Genomic DNA, 24224 nt, shown 5'->3' with positions numbered 1-24224 from the left:
ACTGTTTATATATCTCAGTTTATTAGAGACACTGTCATAAAATGTAAACTGTAATCTGCTGTAGCAGTAACCTTCTCCAAGGGACAGCTGAATCGTATCAGTGAATGTGGCGACAGAACAAGTAAGAGTGAGGGCGGTAATTTATGGTAATATACCAAACAGTGACACGTGTCTACAGCCCGCAAGCATCAAAATCCACAAACATGCCATAATCCACTCCATACCAGCTGTCTAATCTCTATGTTTGTTCAATGAAATGGCATTTCAGGCAATTCAAATTTAATTAAATATCTGTCACCCCTGAGAGATGTTTTGAAGTTCAGAGGCACTCATGAACATACTAGATTGTTAGTTATACAGCAAAGATTTGCACGAGTTAATCCGAATATTTAGGGGGTGTTTTGGTGTTGTACAGATCACAAACTTGTGTGGTCAGCGTTTTGGTACGTTTGGGCGTAAATCAGTTTTGATGGAAATAAAAACGGAAAAATGAACAGAGGGATGAATGTAGGGCTGGACGGTACGATGGTAGGTAAATACTAGGGATGCACTGATCAATCGGCCACTGATATGTATTGGCCAATTATTGACCAAATTAAAACCATCGGCCTGCCAGTCATAAGAGTGAAAAGCTGATATGAAAAACCAATGGTTTATTTATAATTAAGTAAAAAAGAACAAAAGAAAGAAAATGATATCAGGAAAAATGTAAAGCACATTGAATGCATAGTATGATTTTGTAATGTTCTATCTAATGTTACATTGTAATGTTTTATGTTTTGTTATTTGATAAAGAATTTATAGTGTTGCAGCATAATATGTTAAATGTTAGTGCAAGAAAACAAAAACGTTTTAGAAGTGCATAATAACCCTTTTGCACATATTTTTCATTTATTAGCTTTTTATTTTGCATTTTTCTTTAATTGTGGCTTTAGTGTTGGCCTGTCATGTGTTCAATATATCTAATCCATGCTCGCTGGAAATTATTTATTGTAAATCAGGTTGTTAAAACAATAAGACAGCTGTTGTACCTCTTTTTTACATTTTTTTCCAAACCATAATTCCTAAGCAAAGCAGTGATCTGATGACAAAATATTATTTTATTTTCTATTTTTTTGTTAAAATCTGCATCGGCCAAATTTCTTATCAGTGCATCCCTATTTACTCTACAGGCCAACTGTACAAATACAAAACTGTATAAATCGATTGCTCATAAATTAAAATGTAAGTTAAAAATAACTAGTATGATGCGTACGTGAACTTTATATTTTGTTTTATTCACAAATGTTACCAAAAATGGTTTCAAAATAAGATAACTTCAATAAAATACGCTTTTCTTTTTTTAAAAACCCCAGAGGTTAAATAGAAACCAATAATAACTGCATTAGGGTAACACACATATCTAAACTTGTAGTTCTCTTGGTCCGGACCAAAATAGAAAATGATACATTGAGTCCTGGTTCGCTTAGCGTTCACACTGGCATTTTTAACACTGAACCTAAAGATACAAAACAAAAGGCATCAGGAAAAAAAACACAACCTGATTGGACAGATTTTATGACGTATATTTTGAGACTGAACTTGCCGAACATCCAAAACAATGCTGGCTTTTGGGCTAAATGTGCTCGTTGGACCCACTTTCCCTTAACCTATCACTGATCATTTTGAACACGAGCATTTTTGTTCATTTTTTCCAGTATACTGGAAATATGCTCGTCGGACCAAATGTTAATAAGGAAATTTGCCTCCTCAGCGCTCCATGTTTGCCCTCTGCTCATTTTGTTTTGCGTACACCGCTCTTACCGCTCTTTCTATGTTATCAAATCACATGATTTTTAGGGTCGCCTCTTGTGACATCACATCCTGTTATTGGTCGTTTAGACGTCTTTGGTCCATGCTACATTCATATATCAGTCGACTCGCACCAGAGTTCGTTCGGAAGCGGGCCGAGACCCACTATTCGGGGGGTCTCAGTCCGCTTGTTTGGTGCGCACCAAGGTTCAGATGGCAGCGTTCACACTTGCTCAAATGAACCGCACTAAGGGTGTGTTCACACTTGGCAGGTTTGGTTTGATTAAAACAAACTCTGGTGCGATTGCTCTGTTAGTGCGGTTCATTTGAACAATTGTGAACGCTGCCATCCGATCCTTGGTGCGCACCAAACAAGCGGGCCGAGACCGCCTGAATAGTGGGTCTCGGTCCGCTTCCAAACAAACTCGTTCGATTGATGTATGAATGCAACCTGGACCAAAAACAGGAAGTGATTTGCCTAATACTGACCTCAAGCATACCTGGCTTCTCATCATAGGAGCTATGTTGCCCATTATAGTTCGGTACAGGCGTCGGAATCGCCGTCAGAACCGCCGTCAGCCGTCCTTGCAGCATATCTTCGTTTGTGTGTGCAACAGAGGAATTCCTGGCACTGTTTTGACTCCTTTACACATTTTATTAGCTCTTCGTTTGTTCTCAGCTGGTAAAAATACCACCATATATACATATATAAATATAAAGAGTGCATTTAGCACAACAGCCAGCACTGTTTTGGATGTTCGGCAAGTGCCGTCGCAAAATATACATCGTAAAATCTGTCCAATCAGGTTGTGTTTTTTACCTGATGCCTTTTATTTTGTAGCTTTAGGTTCGGTGTTAAAAATGCCAGTATGAACGCTAAGCGAACCAGGACTCAATGTATCATTTTTTTTTTGGTCTGGACCAAGAGAACCAAGAGAACCGAACTATAAGTGTAAACACGCCCTAACAGAGCAATCGCACCAGGGTTTGTTTTAATCGAACAAAACCTGCCAAGTGTGAACACACGCTAAGTCTACTCTCTACATGCTTTTACGCTTTATCATTTCACATGTTGTTATTCAGAAAAACAAGTGGTGAATAATTTTATAAAATATGCTCTGTTGGTGTTCAGAGATATAACACATACACACTGGGGTCTGATTAGCTTCTGAGTTTCTCGTACTGCTTCGCATTTTTTTCCACCATAAAAGCAGATCCTCGTCCTTTGGTTTGCATGACTCCAACAAGAACCTCATACCAATAGAGTAGGGAAAATCAATTAGTGATATTCAAGTAGCGTTTTTTAATAGTCGAGTAGCTGGTGCAGAATGAGTACTCGTTTAGTCGATTACTCATGCACGTCCCTGCTTTTTGCGCCACACAGTGGACATTTCACCTCAGAACAGCTGTGATGTATAATGAAGCACAATGTCATTTTCTAAAAATTTCGCAGCAGTCACGGAATCTTCATGATCATGCTGCTTTATAATATTAGTTTGACTGTTCTGAGTGTTTTGTTTGGGTACCAATATAATGTGCGACTTATCTTGTGGTTTGCATTCATCAGGTTTCTGGTGAATTACCCTTCATTTGTAAAATATTTACAGTAATTTACTGTATTATCCAATATTATGACACATGCATATTTCAAATAAATAAACAATTTTTTTTCCTTGAATTTCCAGCAAAAATAACTGTATTGTGATTCATACTCATACCGTGCTGTGATATAACATTTTGGTCATAGATCCCACTTCTAGATGAATGGATGGGTTGAAAGAAAGATAGATGCATGTTGTATTACATCCTCAAGTTCAGAATAGATGAATGTGAAATGATCCAGCAGACTAATGGGATGTAATAATGGATGTTTTATGTCTGAAGAGCTTGTAATGTCATAGCAGAGCACAGACCCACATCGCCCACATTCAGTGAGCTGAACGCTGGGTTTCTGTTAGGTTTCAGTGAGGCTGTCTGAAGTATTACCAACAGGTAAGAGTAATCTTCAGAACCTCATTGATCAGATGTTCTTTTCGGGTCTCGTCCCACTGCTGAAACACTAAACAGAGCATGATGAGCACTTCTTCAAACCCATCCATCTATAACCACAGGAACATGTTTTAGAGCCGTGGGGAATATTGACCCCCTCTACAGCAGATAGAGACAGGGAGTACAGGGAAAGGAATGTGAGTAAAATAAAATGAAAGAATGGCATTGTAAAGGCCAATTCACACTGCTCCAACAAATGGCAACATCCATTGGTTGTCAGATTTCATCAGATCAGTGTGATCACCCTGTTGCCGTTCGTTGGCATCTGTTTTCACAGATTGAACATGATCAATCTGCATTAGTCGGGTCTTGAAATGTTTGAGCAGTCTCGTATGACTTTCCAACAAACTCTGATGTAATCTGACTTTGATCGCAAACCGTTGCCATAACAGTGAGGTAAGCGTCCCTGCCAACATCCGCAACCTTTTCCTTGTCAGTCATCAAATAAAGACCCCCTTCCTAAAATATAAAGTCAGCTATATATGTTAACTTAGACAGACCCATTTATACTATGTGAGAAAAATAAGTGATGATATAAAGTTAACATATTGTATATTATTTTCAAAATAAAAAAGGCTTTAATTTTGTACTAAAGCTAAAAGAAATGATTCAAATATTATATGGAATATATTTACTTTGTGTTAAGTTGACGGCATACTTTTTTTCTACTCGCCATTAATGTAATTTTAGATTTTAAAACCTGAAAACATTTTTTTTATTATTATTTATTTGAAATGTATTTGTAGTAAAACCTCTCTTTATATCTACACCTGCATTAAACAGCCTATTAAAGGCTTCTCACGTTAAAAGTAAAACAATTGAGGCACAAAATGATTCAGGAAACAACAAAAATGGGAAAAATAATGTACAAAAATATCTATACAATGTTTTGGCCAACAAATAATGCAATTCTTTATAGATCTTTATAGATACCTGTATTACAGTTTCATTTCCTGTTAATACATGGGTAACAGTTAAAGGACGGGCAAGGAGGAGGCGGGAACTGGCTGAACAGTAAACATAAACAAACACAGACACACCTGCAACGTGGCCGAGTGCATCTCTCTCTCTCTCAGACTGGTACCTCCGGCTGCCCTTTATCCCCCTCCCGGCTGATTAGCCCGATTCAGGACCAGCCGTGTGTCTTCATGCCTCCTCCTTGTCACACTCCTCCATCGCCCGACTCGGGTCGGGGAAACCCTCTGCATGACGCACTCCCCTCCCCTCCCTTCCTGTAGGGGGCCATTACCTACCGGCAGGTCTTCCATGCCTTTCTAGAACCCTGGGAGAGAGGAGGGCAGGGAAAGGGGAGAGGGAAAGAGCGAGGCGGAGCAACAGAGAGAGAGAGAGGAGAGAGAGAAAAGCTTGCTCGCTGGCTCCCGGACGGGCTGTCGCCCGGTCCTCAACCGCTCCTCCGCCCTCTGGCAGACGGCAGCTCGCTCCTCCCACGGCAGATGGCAGCAAGCCCTCTGGACGGATGGAACCACTCCTCCTCTTCTTCGGATGCTCCTTTGGCGGACGGCAGTGGTGAGGACTCCGCGACAGCGCATCCCTCCTGCTTCCCGGGATTCAGCACCACTGTAACAGTTTAAAGATGGGCAAGGAGGAGGCGGGAACTGTTTCACTTAGCCTGTGGCCAGAGAGTGCGTGCATTGTCAAAACCTGTTTCTCTGGTGTAAGTGGGTTGTTTCGATTTGTGGGAGAGGTAACATGTCTAAGTAAGTTTGTAATAAGTTAACAGTAAGTTTTGACTGTTATATACTTATATATTTTTCACAAATGGGTAGAAACTAGGGCTGTCGATCGATTGAAAATTTTAATTGAATTAATTGCATGATATGGCAAGTAATTAATCGAATTAACTGCAATTGATCACATATATAAATATGTGATCAATTCAGATAACAATAATTCAGTAATAACAGTAATATATAATGATCAAATAATTATAAATAGTTATATTTAAATGATCATAAAAATAATATATACTATAAAAATAATAATTCTGATCATTAAAATGCATTACATTATTGTGGCAGGCAAGTAAAGCATTGATAAGACACAAAGTGGCTTTGGAAGACAATATATTTATTTCTATATTATTGATCATAATCCTATCATTAGGATTACAGTCCATAGCAATGCATTTTGCAATTGAATTAGTCAATCTGTCAGATAAATATTTATTATAAGGGCTTTTTTAAGGACCTATCAATGTAAACGTGTCAGACGAACGCTTTAAGAGCACTTTGGTTGCATTGTGCCGAAAACACTGTGTTTTTAGGTCACTGTGTCAACCTAAACGTGGTTTGAAACTTAGAAATCTTGTGTTTGAAGGCAAGAACACATTCTCATCTTGTGATGTCGCAAGTGTCAAGCAAGCCTGTGGTTTATACAGTTGCGCTTTGCCCATACAGCTTGAGTTTTATTTACTGCCCCCTGCTGAAAACAGGTGGTACTGCAAGCTTGAATTGCTCAGATGGTAGAAACATTCCTTATTATGGTCCTGGGACATGATTAATTGCATTAATATGTTTAACAAATTAACACAATCAATCAACAGCCCTAGAAGGAACATTTGAAAATGCTGCAAAAGAGTTTTGGAAATGTGTGAAAAGTCAGGGAAAAGTCATGGAAATGTAATATTCAAAATGTGTTTGAACCCTGAATGGTGTAACTGGTGATTACAACTAGAGCCTGACCGATATGGGATTTTTTTAGACTGATTTTAGAGTAGGAAAATTCATAGATTACCGATATGGTGGCAGATATAGTTAATTTTTGAGCTGGAATGAAAACAGACCTTTTCTATGTGGATTGTGCACTGATTTTTCACCGATAAGACTATGTAAAGGTACTTAGAAAGCTGCTTTCTTAAACAGATATTTTTATCAAAGAATATTTGACATTATTAATATACATTTTCAACCAATTCTAGAAATGAACACAGTATCAGTCATTTGCTGACCATTTGAATAAAGAATAAATTAAAATTATAGCTAAATAAAAATCAGAACTGTATGTTTAGTATCAGTCAATGGCTGACTGAGTCAACTCAATATACCTTAAAATAAACTTTGCATTTGTGTATATACAGTACCGTGCATAAATTACCATATTTTTGAGGTTTGTGTCTGGGTGTCACAGGTACCTCAGAGAGTTTACAATGCTTTGAAAGGGTTGTTATTGTGTCAACATGATGCTCATGGCCTGCTCAACAACTCAAAGATCAAACCAGACTATTTGGTGAAGAAAGTGATTCAGAGAAAGACTGAAAGAGAAAACTAGACAGCCAGAAGGCAGAACAGGATGAAAGAGACTAATGATGTGAGAAGTGTTGCTCTGTTTTGTCTGTCTTTTGTGAGACACATTCAGGTCAGATTTGGATAATAATTGCACTGCAGTTCTGCCACATTTAAAGGTGCAGTATGTAAGATTCAGAAACATCCTGGTTACTTTCGTAACCTCCGTTCCCTGATGGAGGGAATGAGATGTTGTGTCGATGTAGTGACACTAGGGGTCACTCTTGGGAGCCCCAAACACCTCTGCTTTTTGAAAAAAGGCCAATGGGAATTGGCGAGTGGAATTTGCATGCCACTCCTCCGGACATATGGGTATAAAAGGAGCTGGAATGCAACCACTCATTCAGGTTTTGTGCTGAGGAGCTGAGACGAGGTCCTGGCCATTTCGGCAGGTAGTTCAGTGTTGTGGCAAGAGGGACACAATGTCTCGTTCCCTCCATCAGGGAACGAAGGTTACGAAAGTAACCAGGACGTTCCCTATCTGTCACTCACTCAACGTTGTGTCGATGTAGTGACACTAGGGGTCCCAATACACAACTAGCTGAACTGTGTTACGTGGACTGGCGGTGCGAGACGGGCAGACCGCTGTGTGCCTCGTAGCCAGCGCACCAGGCCGTCACATAACCTCCCCCAACGCTCTTTTGAGCGTCGAACGGTCCTTCGGGAACAAGTCGACTGCCCAACAAATAGGGACAGGCTAGCCCAGCCATGGCCTCTTTTCCTCTTTTTTTTCTCCCCAAAAAGAGTGGAATTTCTATAAATGTCATAAATGTCTACGTTGGGGGCCATAAATGTCTACGTTGGGGGGGTGTCACTCCCAAGGGGAAGACACCGGGGAGACCACACCCCACCCCGGGGGGGGGGGGGTATTTTGAGTGGAAATACATCACATGGTCTTACCGAGTCTTGTCGGAAGTATGTCATGTGGAGAAGTCACATGGTAGGTCCTACCCGAGGGGGGAGGAGTTTCTACAAACATGGTGACCGGGGGCAGAGGAGCCTCTGCCCAAGGAAGACGCAGTTACCAACAGGGAAGCGATTTAGCGGAAGATATCACATGGGGTCACCTACGGGGAACCAGCACATGTGGAGCACCTACCTCAGTACAGGGCCTAATTAGCACATGTACTGGGCCGGCAGCGAGTTTCTCCGCAAACTTGTCTGCCACAGGGCTAAGGAGGAAAGTCATCCAGGGATCACAGCTTGTGAACATGACTGGGAGTCAAAAGCGCACATCTTCACCTCAAGGCAGGGGAAAGGCGCTATGCGCAAGCGGTACACCTGGCCAGCTGTCCTGGAACTTAACTGTACATGGGACGAAACCGGCTCAACCCGGAGATTGTAGGACCTCGCAAAGGTGTTGGGTGTTGCCCAGCCCACTGCTCTGTAGATGTCTGCCAAAGATGCACCACTGGTCAGGGCCCAAGAGGCCGCTACACTCCTAGTAGAGTGGGCTCGTGCGAGCGTGCTGAGGAATAGGAGGTCCGTGGGGGGTTACCCGGTGGAGGTGCTCCCATTGAAGTCCCCAAATCGCCCCCAGTGCTAACCGACGTGGCCTCATACCCGTAGGTAGAAGGACCGAGGCGGGGAGCCGCTGGGGTGGCTTGCTTTCTTACGAAGGCAAGCCGCGACCGCAATGTTGCCATGGTCATGTTCTCGCAATGAGGACAAGACCCATCCACAAATGATGTCTCCACGTGAGCAGCGCCCAGACACGTAAGACAGTGATCGTGGCCATCAGAAGCGGAGAGATAATGACCGCAACCAGGAATAACACAAAAACGGAAAGGCATCTTTAAAAAGACATTCTGTGTGTGCCGCTCTTTTAGAATTGAAAAATATATTCTTTTAGAATATACTCTTTTGTTTTGTTCTGCTGAAGCGCCCAAGAGTGTTCTCTGCACTCCATGGGTGCAGAGGGGGAGAAGCCGCTGAAATCCAGCAGTTTGAGGTGAACGGTAGGGAGAAATTTAATTCAGTGTACTGAATGCAACCGCTCGTCTCCGAAGAGAAAATCTGAATGAGTGGTTGCATACCAGCTCCTTTTATACCCGTATGTCCAGGGGAGTGGCATGCAAATTCCACTCGCCAACTCCCATTGGCCTTTTTTCAAAAAGCAGAGGCGTTTGGGGCTCCCAAGAGTGACCCCTAGTGTCACTACATCGACACAACATCGAGTGAGTGACAGATAGGGAACCCTTGTTATTAATGACACCTGTGGCCGTTAAGTGAACTGCAGCCTGTTGCTCATGATCGCGCATACACTGTATAGGGATGCAAGCGAGCATGACTCCATAGGAAAGCGAGACTGAACGTGATCCACCGGCATCATGATCACAGATGAGGTAGCATAATTAAAATTACACAGTTATGATTGTTTTACTACAAACTTTGAGGCTGTATATTATATTTGTCTCTCTAGAGCTGGAACAGGGCTAAAACAAAGTGTGGATATAGGTCTGACTATGCGAGACTGTAGTTTGAAATAATCACTTTTCTTTGCATGATACTTTGACTGCATTTATACGATAGCTTATGTCGGCGTTAGCTAGCTAGTCAGCTTTATCAATAGCTGTTAGCTAAATTTGGTGGATGATAGTAGTTGTTTATAAAATAGACTGTACATTATAAATATGTTGACACAATTCAGTATTGATCAGTATTCCATCACAACTGTAATTTTGATATCTCGATGCACTATTGTTTTATAATAATAGATTGTATATATTTTCTGTATAACCAAGTTACGTTACACTAATGAATGGAGCTTTTTGCATTATCTTGAACATTGTCTAGCATTCATTTCATGTGTTATTGTAGTTTACCTTGCTGAATAATTACAGATGAACATTATGTCAGTTACTGTGAATCAGCATACCTGACTTTTAGTATAAAGAGAAGATCGTTGAAATTTTTTGAAAGTTACGAAGCAAGGTAGTTTGCAATTCGTCAGTGTTAGCAGGCAAGATCAAGTTAGCTAAAATGACACAGATCAATCCTTATGGCACTATATTTCACATGCTTTGCAGTTATGCAAGCTTATCTGTACAATAAGAAGAACGCCAATTCAGGGTCTGTTTTGATCCCCAAAACCAAACGAAGGTCCCTCCAGGAATCAAATGCCCTGCCGATGTTCACTCTAGTTTTCACTCGACCACGATCACGTTCCCGCTTAGCCACATGGGATTCAGTAAATGTTGTTTTTTTTTTTTTTTTTTTTTTTTGGGCTTACTCTGAGTTTGTGTAGGAGTCGGTGTTGTGTTGGGAGCCGGACGTTTGCTGGATTCCATCTCTAAGATAACGTTACATAGTGTTGCAGTTTGTTGTCGCTGTTGAATAGCGGAAGAGAAGCACTGAGGCAAGGCTTTCGGGAGTGCGCATAAACGTCACATCCTTTGGATTTTCCCGGCAAAAGCGACCCGCTCCCTTCGCATGAAAATCAATCTACAGGCTTTAATAGGCAACATAGGAAGTCCGGAAAGGACTCGATATTCTAAATTGCATTACAAGCCGGTCACACATTGGCAAAAAAAAAAAAAGTTATTCTCAGTCTACTGCATTTGTGCCATTATGTTCATTACAACAGCAAATCATTTACTCATCATGCAGTTTTCATGGTTATTCCTGACCTGTAGTAAGGCACTTACAATAGAAGTAAATGTGACCATACAATAAACGCGAAGTTGTTTCAAACTTATAGCTGGACGATTTAAACATAATTTGTGTTAACACAAGAACAGTTTGATAGAACCACTTTCTAACATGGCTAGCAGGGCTCGACATAAAGCATTGTGATGTGCTTGTCCTTCGGAGAAATAAATTGGCCTTTTACTTGTCCGAGTAAAAACGTTACTTGTCCAGAGAGAGAAAAGGACATTTAAGTATTTGTTACATTGTAGTACAAGTAGTAACATGTCAAAGTTTCTGTTGAATGTTTTCTAAAATTATGACAGATGTCCAACCTGATAGTATTATACCTATGCAATCAGCTCGATTCTCTGTGACAGAAATGTAAACCGGTGAGATGATATTCTTCTCACCACAATTGTACAGAGGGGTCATCTGAGTTACCGTAGACTTTATCAGTTCAAACCACTCTGGTCATTCTTTGTTGACCTCTCTCATCAACAAGGTGTTTCCATCCACAGACCTGCCACTCACTGGATGTTTTTTGTTTTTGGCACCATTCTGAGTAAATTCTAGAGACTGTTATGTGTGAAAATCCCAGAAATACTCAAACCAGCCCATCTGGAACCAACGATCATGCATGTGATTGTCTAATTGTGTGGCAGAAGTGCAGTGCATACAATCATTCAGATACGGGTCAGGAGCTTCAGTTAAGATCCCTTCAAAACTGTCCTTGTCCTGTACACCTCAGTGCTTTTACATTTACTGTACAGATCCACACAAACACACACACACACAAACTTTTTATTTGGCTGTAAATCTATAGAAATGGATCCAGATCTGCTGAAGGAATTATTATTATTTTTTTTTTTTTTGGGCTGCAAAATTGCTGTTCTGAGCAAAAGCGAAACGGCTATAAAACCCCAGTGTTGATGGTACATTTCTTGTCTGCCACACTGACAGGATCAGAGTAATCCAATTACGAAAATGAGCTGCTTTCTCTCTCTCTTCTAATGTAAAGATATTGTGGGATCTTTAAACTGTTCTGTTATCAGCAGTCTGCCTTGAAATAATTAGACCGAAACGGTTTTGTTCTCTTGATTCATGTTCCTCATTCTCTTCTCCCTCAGGATTCTGGAGAACTCTCTGCTCAGTGCGGAGGTGAAAGAAGGAGAGATTCTTCCTCCAACCATTCAGAAGCTGATGAAGGGATACAACAAATACCTCAGGCCATTCTTTGACAGTAAGCGAAACCGGAATACAAGCACAAGTGCATATGCTGCGGATATTCACCAAACGATTAGTGTATGTGTGTCAGTGTGTCTATATGTGCAGTAAGCCTGCATGAGAAGGGTAAATGGTGCTTTACTCCATTTTGTATTTGAAAATGTATTGACTGGAGAAGCTCCATTATACGCCATATATTCACATCCCACTGGCACATATGGATAAGTCACTTCCTGTTTGAATGGAACTTTGAATGTCCCTGAGACTTCATCAACTGCAACCCTGTTCCTTCATTTTCCTCCACACCAGCAATTGTGTCAGTGGTTAGAAGGATTTTTTAAAAATGTGAATATATCTGTGTATTTGCCATAAGAAAGGAAGTGAAGGCTGCTCAGAAATCACGAATATGCGCACAACCGTACTAGGGGTGTAGTAGTTCTCAGTAAAAAATAAATAAATAACCGTAAGCATTTGCACCTCAAGTTTAATGATGCATCTTGAACACAAGGTTTGTCAAAGAAACCAAAGCGTCGAATAGACAAGCACAGTTGCAACCTCCGCTAATGCGCCTGAATGGATACGCTCCGCCTGTGTTTCATGTGGGTCAACTTCATGACATCACAGTTCTGCACGCGTTGTGTGTAGTTGAAAATGGCATGTGGAGAAAACAAGCCGCTGATAGAGAAGCCACATGTTATTCAACATTTTCATTTTGCAGTCAGATACAACAGTGATGGTCAAAAAAACGTTTACAAAAGAGTTACTGTTAGCAGACATCGCTCGACATCGAAAAATGATTAATCATTTACGCCGACATCACCCTGGGAAAGATGAAACTGCACACACTCCCTACCGTTTTTAAGCAGGCACTCAGTGGAAAACATGGAGACATGAACCAATAACTAAAGCGCTTGGAGTGTTCATTGCCATTGGTATGTTGCTCTAAACCGTTGATGAAGATTCGGGATTAAAACACTCACATTACATCATCCCTTCTCGTATCCATTTTAATAGTAAGGTTATTTCTTCGATAGTAAAGTGCAGTTTCCGAGAAAATGTTGAGTTGAATTTGGAATGCACTTTGTTGATGCATAAAGCGTAATAATGCAGGTATTACGTTAATGTTGATTTAGTAATCAGAGAAGGGAAAATTATTTACCCTAGGGAAAATTAACCATGGTTTTACTAATACTGCAGTAACCATGACTGAAGTAACAATAGTTGGCACGATTACAGTTTCTTGCTCCACTATGGTGCGGTGAAATCAGGAGAACGTACAGAAAAGATCCATCTGTTCACGACAGCATGAGAGGTAAACAATGGTGCAATTGCACAATGGAGGATGATCGCATGTTCCAGTTTTTAGGACTGCTTTTTCCCTGGTTTTACTCTGCTAATACACAGAAAAGACACGGCCCATGAAGCAAAAAGGAAAGCAAAGAGAAAAAGGCAAGAGGTTTTCCATCATGAGGGCTTGTGTATGCCACTGAACATGAACATGCAGAAAGGTAAAAGTTCCCAGACTAGCTTAAAAGGATATGTGATAATAGTATATAAGAATATACAGTATTGATGTATTTTGAGTTTTAATGAGCTAGTAATCTAATTCCCTGGTGAAAAGGCCTGTAGAAAAATAAATGTAGGCTACAATACGAGTTGCACCATCATAATAAAACCATGAAGATACACTAAAGAGTCACCACATACTAAAGCCTTTCCACCAGCATGGTCGAGTACGGTTAGCTAACCGTGCCGAGAATTCCGAGCTGAGAACGATTTATAATCGTGCCGTGCCGAACCGTGCTCAAGTGGAAATGCTACTGTAACTGTTCCGTACCGTGCTCCAAACCGTTCGGCCCAATGGTGGAAAAGTGCTCAATGACTGCTGTCACCATAGTTTTCTTGGCAGAAATCATGGTTTTGATAGAATCAACCATTGCTTTACAACAGTAAAATTGTAGTTTCCATAGAGTAACCATGATTTTACTATATATTGTAAACATGACAGCAGCCATATTGATTTTGTGGTCACTATGATTTTACTACAAATTCCAGTGGTGAAACTACTGTAGATAAACCATGGTAATTTGCGGTAAGGGCAAACCTGTTGAAGTATTTACCAAATAGACTAGAGTATTCTTACTTTGGATTTGGCAATATCTTTTTTTTTTTCTTCTGAACATAGCACATACCGAACCATACCAAAACTGTGACCCTAAAACTGTGATACAAACCAAACCATGAGAAAGTTTAACTGTTACACCATACTCAAACCAGCCCGTCTGGCACCAAGAGTCTTCCATGTGATTATCTAATCAGCCAATCGTGTGGCAGCAGTACAGTGCATAAAATAATGCATATACGGGTCAGGAGCTATAGTTAATGTTCACATCAACCATCAGAATGGGGAAAAAATGTGATCTCAGTGATTTGGACCGTGGCATGATTGTTGGTGCCAGATGGGCTGGTTTGAGTATTTCTGGGATTTTCACACACAACAGTCTCTAGAATTTACTCCGAATGGTGCCAAAAACAACAAACATCCAGCGAGTGGCAGTTCTGTGGACGGAAACACCTTGTTGATGAGAGAGATCAACAGAGAATGGCCAGACTGGTTTGAACTGACAAAGTCTACGGTAACTCAGATAACCGCTCTGTACAATTGTGGTGAGAAGAATATCATGGTATTTTAATTCACCAAAGTGGCATTCAACTGATCACAAAATATAGTCAGGACATTACTGATGTAAAAAACAGCATCATCACTATTTGAAAAAAGTCATTTTTGATCAAATCTAGACAGCAGCCATCACTCCAACACCTTATCCTTGAGTAATCATGCTAAATTGATCATTTGGTACTAGAAAATCACTTGCCATTATATCAAACACAGCTGAAAGATATTTGGTTCATTAAATGAAGCTTAACATTGTGTTTGTTTTTGAGTTGCCACAGTATGCAATAGACTGGCATGTCTTAAGGTCAATATTAGGTCAAAAATGGCAAAAAAGAAACAGCTTTCTCTAGAAACTCATCAGTCAATCATTGTTTTGAGGAATGAAGGCTTCAATGCTTGAAATTGCCAAAAAACTGAAGATTTCATACAAAGGTGTACACTACAGTTTTCAAAGACAAAGAACAACTGACTCTAACAAGGACAGAAAGAGATGTGGAAGACCAGATGTACAACTAAACAAGAGGATAAGTACATCAGAGTCTCTAGTTTGAGAAATAGACGCCTCACATGTCCTCAGCTGACAGCTTCATTGAATTCTACCCGCTCAACACCAGTTTCATGTACAACAGTAAAGAGAAGACTCAGGGGTGCAGGCCTTATGGGAAGAATTGCAAAGAAATAGACACTTTTGAAACAGAAAAAACAAAAAGAAAAGGTTAGAGTGGGCAAAGAAACACAGACATTGGACAACAGATAATTGGAAAAGAGTGTTATGGATCTTAACCCCATTGAGCTTTTGTGGGATCAATCCGGGTGGCGGAGGATGAATCTCAGTTGCCTCCATGTCTGAGACCGTCAATCCACGCATCTTATCACATGGCTTGTTGAGTGCGTTACCACGGAGACGTAGCACATGTGGAGGCTTCACGCTGTTCTCTGCGGCATCCATGCTCAACTCACCATGCACCCCACCGAGAGCGAACTACATTATAGTGACCATGAGGAGGTTACCCCATGTGACTCTACCCTCCTTAGCAACTGGGCCAATTTGGTTGCTTAGGAGACCTGGCTGAAGTCACTCAGCACCCTGGATTCGAACTCATGACTCCAGGGATTTTTCATGTTATTAATGTCCTGACTGTACAATGTGATCAGTTGAATGCCACTTTGGTGAATGTCCGCCAGTGTATATATACTGCCTGGCCAAAAAAAAAAGTCGCCATTTGGATTTAAGGCAGTGTTATGATCTGGGGTTGCTTTAATTGGGCAGGTCGAGGCTCATGTAGGGCTTTACTGGTTGTTTAGATCGGTGTTACTATCAGAAATAATTAATAAATATTTCTTTAGTTATTAATTAATACTTTAATTGAATCTAACTCATTAAAACCTCATATGGGGCTCGAGTAAATGTAGTGTGCTACGTTTAGGAGCAAGATTGGTTATTAGCAATAATTAATAATTATCAAAGATAATTATTAATTATTAAAATCAATAGAACATTGATGAGAATCAATGTTAGCTTTTTTAATCCTTTAAAATCAACAATTATCAAAGATAATCATTAATTGTTAACATCGATGAAACATTAATTAAAATTAACACTAGCTTATTGATCATTCATATTCAAAAATCATCAAAGATAATTATCAATTATCAAAAATCAATAGAATATTAATAAGGATTAACATTGACAGGGCACCACCCTGGAGTCAGGGACTAATAACCAAATAGTAAAACAGTCTCAATATTAGATTGTTTTCTGAGGAAAATCGACATCCAAAGAATATCGATTTTCGGGAAAAAAAACAATGAATGAAGGTTTGAATCCGAGCACTGACATCCCGTCAGCATGACACAGGCGTATGCAAAACAAACCAAAACACTTCTCTTTGTAATATAAACAAAGTTTATTTATGCAGTAATATCAATTAATAAAAAAAAAAGTCGCCATTTGGATTTAAGGCAGTGTTATGATCTGGGGTTGCTTTAATTGGGCAGGTCGAGGCTCATGTAGGGCTTTACTGGTTGTTTAGATCGGTGTTACTATCAGAAATAATTAATACAATGCAGTCAATAAACTTCCGACTTACAACTACAAACTAAACAGTGATATGAATAGATATGGAAATAAAATAATCCTATAACACATAAGGTGTGTGTGTGACAGTGTGTGTGTGTCAGTGTGGTTAGTATGAGAGAGAGAGAGAGAGAGAGAGAGAGAGAGAGAGAGAGAGAGAGAGAGAGATTAAGTGACAGCCCTAAATCCCATTTCGCGATAGTGGGATAGAAAGCAGCTCTCAGTTTATCACTCAGAGACGTGGTTTTACGAGCGGGGCTCGTAAAAGTCCCACGTTATTTGACTCTTTAATGGATGAACTCGGTTGCTGTCTCGCCCGCGATGGCGAAATTGCACAACAATCCAATTTGGTTGGACCACAATACAGCAGATCAAATTTATGATAATTAATACCCTGAGTATTAATAATGAGTGGACATGGCGGTCCGTAAACTGTATAAGCAAAAACCTTGAAACACAAGAATAACACACTATAATATTCTATCTCTGCCCAGACGTAAACCTCTTACTTGAATCGCATGAGGACACAGGTAGAATGTGTTTTCCTCTGTCCTTTAACTCTGACTCGGTTCCTTGAGGCTCGGGTGATGACAGGAGGCCGTTTCCTCGCTCTGTCGGCGGGCGGTACGGCTGCTGATTCTCGGCGGGCTGGCGGAGAACTCAGAAATGTCGACTTGATTGAAGATGGAAGAGAAATCTTTAATCTCTTCACTTCTGTAGGCAAACAGATGAAGATGCGAATTGCTCGGCGGTCTCCTTCGGATCCGTTAGAGTGTTCGGTTGAACACAGAGTAATCTCAACTCGTCCAGCGAGATGGAGATTGTATGGCCACAGTTTCAAGTTGGACGTTACTTCCTTGTGCCACGAGGTTGCACCGGAGAGCAGCGAAGAGCTGCATCCACACACTGCAAACAAAGTCGCTGGAAGCGAATTCTGGAAGCATTTCAGAGGTATTTCAACTCCTGATGATGTCATGTTTGAGGGACGTTCTGTTGTGTACCTCATCCAATAGGAGTTGAGAGTTCGATCCTTTAGTGAGCAAGGCTTCATGGATTTGTAGTCTGTTTTGGACTCCCTTTGTTTGATTTTGGCGCGATTTTTATCAGTAAGATTTACGACTTGGAAGGTGGGGGCTTGAGTTAGGTTTTTACGACTATATTAGGCCTGCCTTTGTCTTCTCTCTGAATACATGAAGCCCAACACTCAGCAACGTTATGTGGCAATAAAATGAAGTCAGCTGAGTACCTGAATGTACTGAATGACCAGGTTATCCCATCAATGGATTTTTTTCTTCCCTGACAGTGGGCATATTCCAGGACAACAATGCCAAGTTTCATCAGGCTCAAATTGTAAAAGAGTGGTTCAGGGAGCATGAGGAATAATTTTCACACATGAATTGGCCACCACAGAGTCCTGACCATAACCCCATTGAAAGTCTTTTGGATGTGCTGGAGAAGACTTTACTCCTTTATCTCTGTTTTTCACGCACTGTATATGATACTGCAAGATTTTAGAAGATCTAACACAAACGCTGTACAAGCGCTTTCATTAGCAGTAAGTCAATGGTGTGTGTACATTGTGGAGTCTTGTTCCCAGGGTTTCCATCCTTAACAAAAATTATTTTATATGTTGTGTAATTGCATTGTTGAAAATTGCATGCTATTCACATGCCATTTCTCCCTCTTTGTTGTCCTATAGATGGTCCTGTTACAGTAGGCATGAGTCTTGACATAGCCAGCATTGATACGATATCAGAAATCAACATGGTGAGAAACACTATACAACCTTATACATCACAATTATGATTATATGAAAAAAAAAATGTTTTGTACATGTTAACAGTGTATTCACTTACAGGAACGATAACTCCAAATTTCTAGAGTGTTCAGAAGTAAGCATTTAAGTTAAGTCATAGTTACTGTTATTCACACTAAATGTAAGTGATTTGGACAACACCCTAACTCTATGTATTAAATTTGGCATGTAACTTGTCCAGCACCGTTTGTGCTATACGAACATGAACGAGAACTGAAGTCATTGAACTTATTAGCTACTACATAGCAATGCTTTATAAACCCAAGCATCTACCCAGGACACCCTAGCAACCACTTAAAACTCCTCAGAACTCCCTAGTAGCCATAAAGCAACTTTCTGGCAATGCACCAATAAAATGCATTGGTGCATTCACTCATGTTGGAATTGCAGTAATAACAAAATAAATGCTTATGTCTTCATAGAACTCATAATAAGCTACAAGCTCAGACTTGACAGTTGTAATGTCATGTAAGAAGAACCAATATGGCAGCGAACAGTTAAAGAAATATTCCAGGTTCAATTCAAGTCGAGCTCAATCAACAGCATTTGTGGCAAAAAAAAAAAAAAAAAAAATTTACTTTTTATATTTTCTCCCCAATTTGGAATGCCCAATTCCCAATGCACTCTAAGTCCTTGTGGTGCCGTAGTGACTCGCCTTAATCTGGGTGGCGGAGGACGAATCTCAGTTGCCTCCGCATCTGAGACCGTCAATCCGTGCATCTTATCATGTGGCTTGTTGATCGCTTTACACAGCGCGTGTGGAGTCTTCACGCTATTCTCTGTGGCATCCACGCACAACTCACCACATGCCTCACCGAGAGCAAGAACCACATTATAGTGACCACGAGGAGGTTACCCCATGTGACTCTACCCTCCCTAGCAACCGGGCCAATTGGTTGCTTAGAAGACCTCGCTGGAGTCACTCAGCACGCCCTGGATTTGAACTTGTGACTCAAGGAGTGATAGTCAGCGTCTTTACTCGCTGATACTGTATTGCAGCACAAAAACCTGCGTCTTAATCAATAACCACCCGCAATCTATTTTAGCAGGTGCAATCAGCACTGAAATTGCACTGTGTCTTTTGGTCTAAACACGCCTCCTTTCTATGTAAATTAGACTCATTGTAGATTGTGCTTCATTCACAAAAATTGCCTGCCGCAATTTAGATCATGCTGTTACTGCCAAATGGTAAAAATTAATTTTATTTAAAAGAGACGTTTGAGAAGATTTTCAACCAATCATATCAGCAGTAAATAATGAAATAATCATAAAATGATGAAGGAGAGTGTTATAACTCGGCATAAATCCAGATACACAGTGTCATCAAGCACACGTTCTGCATGTTTAAGAGATGATTCAGGCATCTGGCTCAAAGTACTGTACTGTCCTGTCAGGGTGTGTCAAATACTGTTGTCTGTGGCATCCTCTGATATATTGCGCTCAGAATCGAACAAGATCAGAATTGCTTGTGCAAATTGCGTTCACGTTTGCACTGTTGCCTGATCTGCATAGTTTCATTAGTGAATGTGGCGCTAAACCAGCGCAGAGAGCTCATGCAAAAAAACTGCGCTTTTACCGGCCACAATTAATTCTCAGTGATATTCTCACTTCAAATTCCAATCACATTTTAATGCCCAAATAAGGGAATTTTAAGCAAATACATAAATGCCATCAACGGCGCATTTGTATGCCAAATAGTTGAACTCCGAACATCACTGAGCCTCACCGCTGATGTCAACCATCAGCTCCTGTCCTGTGAGCAGCTCCTGTCCGGAAGCCTTCAACAGAGACGTGCCAAACTCCCGCAAAAATATAAACAAACAAATATAAACTTTGATAGTGAACGCAAAGAGATCCAGATTCACTTTAAACGATTGTGTAATGGCAAATGTTTCTGGTTATAGTGGGCTCATACAAACAGTGTTAATGACATGCAGTGACACAGAGGAGGAGACACACGCTTACTCTATTTCTGTGGAGTAATAAAATGATTAAATGAAATCTCAAAGGTTTTGCTTCATGATAATCTTAAGGGCTTGTGGGTTTAAACAAAGAGCATTACAATAAAGAGTTAAAGTGGAGAAATTAGGACAGAAGTATTTTACTATTGTATAATATAACATAACATATAACATAACAATATAACACAACATAACATAACACAACACAACATATAACATAACATATACCATATAATATAACATATAACATAACATATACCATATAATATAACATAACATAACATATAATATATAACATAATATAACATATCACATAAAACATATAAAAACATATAGCATAATATAACATAACATATAACACATAACACACCATATAACATAACATATAACATAACACAACACAACATATAACATAACATATACCATATAATATAACATATAACATATACCATATAATATAACATATAATATATAACATAACACAACATATAACATATACCCTATCATATAACATATAACATAACATATACCCTATCATATAACATATAACATAACATATACCATATCATATAACATATAACATAACATATAATATATAACATAATATAACATATCACATATAAAAACATATAACATAATATAACATATAATACACAACATATAACACAACACAACATATAACATAACATATAACACATAACATAACACATAACATGACATATAACATAACATAACACAACACAACATATAACACATATAACACATAACATATAACACATAACATATAACATATAACATATATAACATAAAATAGAACATAAAACATAAGATAACATATGACATATAACACAGCACAACACAACACAACACATAACATATAACATATATAACATAAAATAGAACATAAAATAACACAACATAACAACATAACATAACAACATAACATAACAACATAACATATAACACATAACATATAACACATAACATATAACATATATAACATAAAATAGAACATAAAACATAAGATAACATGACATATAACATAGCACAACACAACACATAACATAAAATATAACATAAAATAACATAACATAACACAACACATAACATAACAACATAACATATAACACATAACATATAACATAACACAACACATAACATAACAACATAACATATAACACATAACATATAACATAACACAACACATAACATAACAACATAACATATAACACATAACATATAACATAACACAACACATAACATAACATATAACACATAACATGACATATAACACATAACATGACACATAACATATAGCATGACATATAACACAACACAACATATAACACATAACATAACAACATAACATATAACACATAACATGACACATAACATATAGCATGACATATAACACAACACAACATATAACACATAACATATTACACACAACACACAACAAAACAAAACATAAAACAAATATAATAAATGTATAAATAATATATTTATAGAAAATATAATATAAAATTATCCAAAGCTAAGGATTTAGAAATGTTTTGATATTTAAAACATAATTTTTCATGTCATTCTTGATTTTTTTATAGCCTTAAAAGTAAATCATATATCCCTATTTTATTTTGTAATTTATATATTTGAAGTTAAAAATGTAAAAATGACTCCTTAAGGTGTATGAAGCACACATTTGCCTTAAGAAATATGACAATAATTATGACAATTAATTGTGAAAGCCATAAAAGAGACAATTAATCATCATAATCACAATTATTTGTTTGACAATTAATCGTCAGCCATATTTCATAATTGTGACGGTCTACCGCTTTGTCTTAAGTCCTTAAGCGGTGTAAGGAAAACAGCATTTGCGTTTTCATAACTTTTCAGAATGCTGCTTTCTGCAAAAACCCTGGAATCAACCGTTTTCTTAAGTGCATGTAAACGCGGTCGTAGATTATGATGCATACTTTGGAAATGACCTTAGGAAACAAAAATGAGTTTTCAACCAACAATGTACTAGTGTGGACATTGCTTAAAACTACCCTGAACACCTTAGCAATGTTCAAATGTAATAGTAATTTTAGGCCACGTTGAACCACTAATCGCTTGAGTCATTATCAAGCAATCTCTGCTGTTGTATTAATTTTTCATCAATAACTCTGCATGGGCTGGATGTTGTACGCAGGACTACACAGCAACAATCTTTCTGCGGCAGCGTTGGACAGATGAGAGGCTGGTGTTTGAAGGCAATAAGAGTTTGAGCCTGGATGGGCGACTCGTTGAACTGCTGTGGGTTCCAGACACCTTCATTGTGGACTCTAAGAAGTCCTTCCTCCATGACATAACAGTAGAGAACCGACTGATCCGGATCTTTCCCAACGGAACGGTTCTGTATGCACTCCGGTGAGTTTTTATATGTTCTGTAGCACATATACAGTAGGCACTTATGTGAACGTGCATATACTTTAGCGCTTCGGATGTGCACACATGATCTACATTTAATAATTAGCAGATGCTTTTATCCAAAGCAAATTGTCACTGCCTGTGGCATGATGAAGATTTATAGGACTTAACCATGTTTACCTTGTCCATCTGTGTTTTTCCTGTAGGATCACAACTACCGTTGCCTGTAACATGGATCTCACCAAATACCCCATGGACAAACAGACGTGCACATTGCAACTTGAGAGCTGTAAGAAACTCCCGCATGCTCCCTTTTCCATCTTAAACTTACCCAAAGTGTTGCATGGCAACAAGCTAACTTTTTTGTTTCGTTTCTGGGTTCTAGGCATTCATATTCGTTTGTATAAGTGCACAGTGTTTCATATCCACATTCATATTTCATGAGAACATGTTGTGGTCGCACATGAAACACTAAATCCACTAAGTTTCAATGCAAAACTCTAATATATAGTTATACCAGGTTATAAATATATGAACGTGTATCAGAGAGATATAAAAGAAGTGAAGACAGAAATCTGCCACTGCAACGTAATCAAAGGCTCTGATGACTGGCTGACATGATGTGTGTGTGTGTGAGTGTGTGTGAGTGTGTGTGTGCAAGAGAGTGTGTGTGTGTGTTTGTGTGTGTTTGTGTGTGTTTGTGTGTGTTTGTGTGTGTTTGTGTGAGTGTGTGTGAGTGTGTGTGAGTGTGTTTGTGTGTGTGTTTGTGTGTGTTTGCGTGTGTGTGTTTGTGTTTGCATGTGTTTGTGTGTGCATGTGTGTGTGTGTGTGTTTTTGTGTGTGCGTGTGTGTTTTTGTGTGTGCGTGTGTGCATGTAAGTGTTTGTGTGCATGTGTGTGTGTGTTTGCGCGTGTGCGTGCGCGTGTGTTTGTGTGTTTGTGTGTGTGTGCGCATGTGTGTGTGTGCGCATGTGTGTGTGTGCGCATGTGTGTGTGTGCGCGCATGTGTGTGTGTGTGCGCATGTGTGTGTGTGCGCACGTGTGTTTGTGCACGTGTGTTTGTGCACGTGTGCGTGTGTGTGTGAGAGTGTGTGTGTGTGAGAGAGAGAGAGAGAGTGTATGTATGTGAGTGTTCGTGTGAGTGAGTGAGTACGTGTGTGTTTAAGTGGTTTACTTTTTTTTGGTTATAAACTGGTAATTACAAGGGTATTATGCTATAAATGTGGTTTAAAAAACATACTAAAAGATGTTTTATTGAAAATGTAAAAATGTAGAAAGTTTTTTGT

At 39.2% G+C, this 24224-nt stretch overlaps 1 protein-coding gene across 1 annotated transcript in view; it reads left to right on the top strand.

Moving 5' to 3' along the window:
* The window catches only part of LOC127414380 (gamma-aminobutyric acid receptor subunit pi-like), an 81241-nt gene that overhangs the window by 43623 nt on the left and 13394 nt on the right, over window positions 1-24224 (top strand). Inside the window, exons 3-6 of the mRNA XM_051652379.1 lie at window positions 11900-12012; window positions 18450-18517; window positions 22722-22939; window positions 23146-23228. Coding sequence (XP_051508339.1) covers window positions 11900-12012; window positions 18450-18517; window positions 22722-22939; window positions 23146-23228 — 482 coding nt within the window. The remainder of the gene's footprint in view (window positions 1-11899; window positions 12013-18449; window positions 18518-22721; window positions 22940-23145; window positions 23229-24224) is intronic.

Source organism: Myxocyprinus asiaticus, chromosome 23 (assembly GCF_019703515.2).
Source record: "Myxocyprinus asiaticus isolate MX2 ecotype Aquarium Trade chromosome 23, UBuf_Myxa_2, whole genome shotgun sequence".
NCBI classification, from domain to species: Eukaryota; Metazoa; Chordata; class Actinopteri; order Cypriniformes; family Catostomidae; genus Myxocyprinus; species Myxocyprinus asiaticus.
The sequence above is the reverse complement of the archived record's forward strand: the minus strand, read 5'-3'. Positions and strand labels throughout refer to the sequence as shown.